This window comes from Glandiceps talaboti, chromosome 15, assembly GCF_964340395.1.
Source record: "Glandiceps talaboti chromosome 15, keGlaTala1.1, whole genome shotgun sequence".
Lineage (NCBI taxonomy): Eukaryota > Metazoa > Hemichordata > Enteropneusta > Spengelidae > Glandiceps > Glandiceps talaboti.
In genome coordinates this window covers 17,678,872-17,684,919 of record NC_135563.1, presented here as the reverse complement: position 1 = coordinate 17,684,919, position 6,048 = coordinate 17,678,872, and the positions used below count along the sequence as shown (strand labels likewise).

The following is a 6,048-nucleotide window of genomic DNA, read 5'->3' as shown; positions in this document are numbered from 1 at the left end:
AGTGGCTACCTATTAAGGTCGGTGTCTCTCTGTCGGTGTGTCTCATTTAGTTTCCATGGTAACACTTTCTTATTTCCTGAAAGTGAAACAGAAATAGAAAATTCATCAGTCTATAGTAAACCAACCAAGCATCCGTCCGTCCGTCCGTCCAACCATCCATCCATCCATCCATCCAACCATCTAATGAACCAACCATCCACCAAACCAACCATCCAACTAACCAACCAAACACAAACAAGTAAGAAACAGACTAACCAACAACCCATCCATTCATCCATCCATCCATTCAACCAACCAACCAACCAACCAACCAACCAACCAACCAACCAACCATCGTACCAACAAACCAAAATACCTCTGGGGTACTCATTTCATATTATTAGCTTTTTATAGCAACACACTAAGCATGCTTACTGAACAAGGGAAACAATGTTACTAAAACTGGCCTGTGAGGGCAGTATACAACCACTAACTGGTACTACTTACTACGAGTATGTTGGCAGTGTTTTCCCTTGAAAGGCGCTGGACAGATACATTTTCCACTTGTACACACACCTCCATTGAAACATAAACATTTTACTGTAAATAATAAACATGGTATAAGGTAAATGAATTTAGCCTTGTGGGTGTGTGTGTACATTCAGTTGTTGGAATGTGCATTCGCATGCAGTGTGTGTGTGTGTGTGTGTGTGTGTGTGTGTGTGTGTGTGTGTGTGTGTGTATGTGTGGTGGCTACATATTTCATAAAAGACTTAGATACATCATGTTGTTCAGTCTTCTCAAATCAAAGTGGTATCTGATAGGGCATGGCACGTTGTATCTTAGAATTTTGTTTCAAAAACAACAGATCTTCGTGTAAAAAAATCAAACCTAACTTTTAGGGGGTCTTAAAGCAGGGAGTTTGTGACAAAGCACATTCCACAGAACACATAGTAATGGACACTTGAACCTTAATATAATATGTTATGCAGCATCAGTGATATGTAAGAAATATGTTACTGGTTAAATTTCATGAAATTTGGTTGACATGATGACAACTGTACAGTATTTCTTGCCTACCTTTCACATCACAAAAGCTACCAACAAAGCCAGGATTACATTGACATGTTCCAGGTTTGGTACATGTACCATGTGGACCACATTTTGGCTTGCAAATGACTGTGAAGGAAAGAAATCACATTTTTAGACCATGACAAGCAGTAAATCAAGTTCAAGTTTAGTAACAACTGTACCAGCATATCAAAAATGATAATACATATTTTGAAAGCTCTTTTTCAACAAAATGCTCACAGTACTACCAACTGTTCCCCTGGCATGAACATACAGTGGTACCCTTGATACGACGCCTATGAATTCTGACACTCTGGACACACAACCCTTACGCTGCATATATCTAGGTGCATCAGGTTTAGCCAGTATATCACAATTATATCCTACCAGGTACCCAGTTATTTGGGGGCCTGGGTGCTGCATCTAGGTGCATAAGGTTTAGCCAGCATATCACAATTATGTCCTACCAGGTACCCATTTATTTGGGGGACTGGGTACTGCATCTAGGTGCATCAGGTTTAGCCAGTATATCACAATTACGTCCTACCAGGTAGTCATTTATTTGGGGGACTGGGTGCTGCATCTAGGTGCATTGGGATTAGCCAGCATATCATAATTATGTCCTACCAGGTACCCATTTATTTGGAGGACTGGGTGCATTACATATATGAATAGGATTATGATCCAACACACAATAATTAAATGCTACCTGTTACCCTTTTGCTTGAAGTGTCAGTAGGCTATGACAAAAGTGCAGTTAATGTCTCACAAATCAAAAATGAAGGCGGCACAGACATGACTGAAAACAAATCTGAATTAGCTGTTTTCATTAAGATCTATATTCATGCTACCTCTAACTCAATAATCTGATTACATGGTTTGCCCATCTAACTATACAATCATACCACCTATCCATTACCAACATACCATTTTGGCAAGAAACACCCTTAAAACCAGCTGGACAGTGACATCGGTTGTCTTCACCACATACGCCACCATTCTGACATTCTGATCGGCACTTTGGTTTGTCTGGAAGAAAAATAAAAACAAATCTTTACATTGGTCTAGTTCAACAAGTTTGTAAAAACTATCTTGTTTTAAGTAATTACATCTAATGTAATACCTAGAAATGTCAAACTTTTCAAATAAAAACAAAAGCATCATAATCTCTGACATGCCACTTGGTGGCGCTATTCACATTTGCTATCACCATAGGAAACACACGACGGACCATGTTTTCACCCCTATTTCTTTCAACGGATTCAGCAAAGAAATGTCAATCAAAAACCCTCACATGTGGACCTTTATTTCATCATACATGTACAATGATGTAGAGTTGAAATGAAAGTGGTTACGACACAAAATACCACTAATGGTACTTTTGACATCTCCAAATCTGTTGACAAAAGATACAACTTACTTTTTTTCCTCTTAGCTGGAAATGTTTTACAACAGAGAACTCCACTTGTAATTCCAGGTTGGTGTTTGCAATTATATTTTGTACTCTTTTTTTGTCCTAATACAGCATCTATCTTTCCTTCAGCAAGGCAGGAAGACTGTTTTTTGTGTTTCCGTTGACAATCTTTCCCTATGCCAGCCATGCTCCAGCCATTTCTCCCTGTACACCTGCAAGAACATATCAAAGGCAATGTGTTTAATTATAACTGTACCTTTCTGTAAGTTTCAGCTCAAATACAGTATATAGTAATATATCTGTAACAGGTGGAGTGGTTGACCAAGAAATTGAACAACTGTTATTTTCATAATCATAAGAGTACCTCAGTCACAAATTTTTATTTCAGTTTACAAGAATCTACCTACCTAGTACATTGCCCCATGGCATTGGCTACGTTGTATGCATAACATCCATCTATGCTAGTAGCATCTTTCCAGGTAATCTCTTTGAGTGCGTCTGTATCCTGTACACTACAGACATGCCAGCCTGTAGCACACAGTATTTTACCATTTCTTACATGTCCATACCATGACCCTGCACATGCCGTAACATTTGGTAAGTGATGTAAACCCTCCACTGTGTTGTCATGACAACCCTTTTCCGAAAACTTGATTTCTAATTGGAACAGAAGGAAAGTATATTATTTTACATTATGGTATGTCAGCGTATGTTGCCTTGAAATCTAATATGGACGATTTTTAACTCCATTTTTTCACTATTCAGGACACAGATATTTATTCTTCTTCTTGTGCTCCACTTTTGACACATCACAACTTAGCAAGTATCTTGAAACAGAAATTCTTATTTTGATCATTCAGGCCAAAGAAAATATCTTATATCACATCAAGCTGAAATCAAGTTATATGGCTTTGAAAAGAAATATGAAATTATACCCAGGTTATTCTACATCACACTGACATGCACATATGCGGCTGGTTCTGTGGCGCTAAAAAATAGGACTCAAAATTAACTTTCAAAATTGCAGTCATTTTCCCCAAATTTTAAAAAGAAAAGCTTTCACAAGTATTACATTATCCCCAAATATTTTTCTTCATTCAGCTGGAAAGTACTTGTGACATACAAATTTTGTTATTATTCATCTTCAATTTGTAGTGACAAGGCCCCTTAGGACACTTGTTTTTCCTCACTTGAATAACAACAAATATTCGAGACTACCGTAATACCATTTACTCAAGCTGAAACATATCCATTTACCTGGATACAACACTGTTACATCTATTGTCTGTGACTCATTGCCAGCAACATTCACAGCCATACATTTGTAAACTCCAGCATCTGATTCTCCAACATCTAAAACTTCTAGCATCCCTACAAAGGAACAGACATAAATTTAGTGCAAAAGAAAAGTTATGTAACTGCATCAACTCTCCCCTCCTGACATTCTTTGCAAACTTTAAAGAATTCTTAGTTGCTACCTAGACAAACTTGACAACTTTATTTCCAATTGGTAAAAAGTTTGACCAAGTTTTTTGATTGTTTGTTTGTTTGTTTCTTGTTAAAACTTGGTTTTGTTTTGTTTTTTGACAGATCAAGAATCTTTACGACTAAAGCACAACTTAGCAGCATTATCATAACACAAGTGTACTTCGGCAAAAAGCCATACTTTTTTGATAGCTCTGCCAGACAAATGTTTTTCATACCCAAATCTAAATCCTAATCTGACATTGGGCCTTTAAAATTTGTACATTTATCACTAATCATTTGGTAGTAAAGTTCTTTACCTAATTCAGCAGTAATCCTGACATTGCTTGAGTTGTTCGACAGAGGTTCACCATTTCTATACCATCGGATTTCTGGTTTAGGTTTTCCAGTGGCACGGCATTCCAGCATCATCAGACTTCCTTGCTTAGCTTGGACTCTACCTTGAGTTGATACGATGATGTGAGGAGCTTTCTCTAGAAAGTGATGAAAATGTCTGTCAAATGATAGCATTGCAGCAAGAATGTAGCACAGTGGACTGACTGTACAAAAGACACAAAGCTAGGGGACTTAGTTGGGATAGGTATAGGGTTAGGCTCCCTAACACACAACTGATTTGTATCAATAATGGAGACCAGTGACTGACTGACTGTACAATAAGAATAAGGGTACATCAAAGTTATGGAGTTATGGTTGGGGTAGGAATAGGGATAGGCTCCATAGCATTAGCTGATCTGTATCCTTAACAAAAGTAGATCAGCGGACTAATGGTACAAGAGATACACCTATGTATTAAAGCTACGGAGTTACAATACAGTTTATGTTGGTGGAGGAATCTACAGGGTTAGACTATAAAGCAAACCACCCAATGTAACACAGCTGGCTCAACGACTGTATAAAGTGAAGGATACATGTTTGTACCAAAGCTAAAAAGTTAGGGTCTACAGTTCAGACTTACCCTGTGGTTTGCAGCATAACACACCAGACATTACACCAGGTATATAAGTACATGCTCTCTTCAAAGTACTGTCAATGCAGCAACTTGCATCAATTCTACCACTTGCTAGACAAGAATTTTGGCCTGCATTTTTATGTGGACAGTCACGGCCAACACCTCCGAGATCATCCTGTAGTGAAAAGAAAAAAGAAACAGTGTTAACAAAATTGAAAAAAGAAAACCATGGGGTTTTTTTGACGGGGTGGTGGTGGGGGGTGGGGGGTGTTAAACAGTATTCAAAAGAAGAAATGTACATTGTATACTTGAATTTTTCAAAATCTTACAATTTTTTTAGACGCTTGACAGATTATGGTATTAAATTGTGATATCATCTCGTGCAAGGTTTTCCCACAAACCCTTACAGGAAGTCCCCAAAATGGCAGAACACAAATGGGCTTTTCACAAGATTTCAAAGTTGAATATGTTACCAAGGTGTTCCGGGGTGCTAACCAAAGCTTGATACATACATAGGTTAATCATAGTAACAAGTATGACAAGTGTTCTAAACTCAAATAGAGAAATAATCCTGACTGGACTTTCCTTTTAGTATATGTATCTATCATAGTGTATGTAATAAATTCCTCATATGTGTTACAACACTTTGCCAAACAGTATGAACACTTTGCTTTTTTTTTTTTAGACAACATTAGAAGTAATTGGATATGAGATCATTATCAAAGCTGACCACTTATCCCCACTGAGTGACACAATCAATAGCAGTACATACACACAGGTACTATTAAAGACATACACATAGCGACTGAAGTATTGATACAGATACAGATACAACTTTATTCAAAATCCACATGTGTTTATCTCAGTACCTGACTGTGTGTGTGCTGCTATTGTGTCACTGCTTTGATAATGTATCAAACCAGCATTTTTGAAATGATCTCATATCCAATCATTTCTAATGTTGCCTTGCTCATAAAAATGTATGTGTCCCTAGCAAAGTGTTCATGTATGGATTTTAGTCAAGATTCCAGTGTGTAGGTAACACAGACAAAAATGTGGTATTACAAAAGTAACAAACAGCAAACCACTTATCAACATTAGTAAAAATCCTACTCAAAAATGTTGGTGCAGAAACCAGATTCCTTCTTGG

At 37.5% G+C, this 6,048-nt stretch overlaps 1 protein-coding gene across 1 annotated transcript in view; it reads right to left on the bottom strand.

Moving 5' to 3' along the window:
• Nucleotides 1-1,528: 1,528 nt before the first annotated feature.
• Nucleotides 1,529-6,048, bottom strand: part of LOC144446284 (uncharacterized) — a 31,674-nt gene continuing 27,154 nt past the window's right edge. The window contains exons 3-9 of the mRNA XM_078136033.1: nucleotides 4,905-5,073; nucleotides 4,249-4,422; nucleotides 3,722-3,835; nucleotides 2,872-3,121; nucleotides 2,471-2,676; nucleotides 1,970-2,079; nucleotides 1,529-1,633 (exon numbers count right to left, since the gene is read on the bottom strand). Coding sequence (XP_077992159.1) covers nucleotides 1,529-1,633; nucleotides 1,970-2,079; nucleotides 2,471-2,676; nucleotides 2,872-3,121; nucleotides 3,722-3,835; nucleotides 4,249-4,422; nucleotides 4,905-5,073 — 1,128 coding nt within the window. The remainder of the gene's footprint in view (nucleotides 1,634-1,969; nucleotides 2,080-2,470; nucleotides 2,677-2,871; nucleotides 3,122-3,721; nucleotides 3,836-4,248; nucleotides 4,423-4,904; nucleotides 5,074-6,048) is intronic.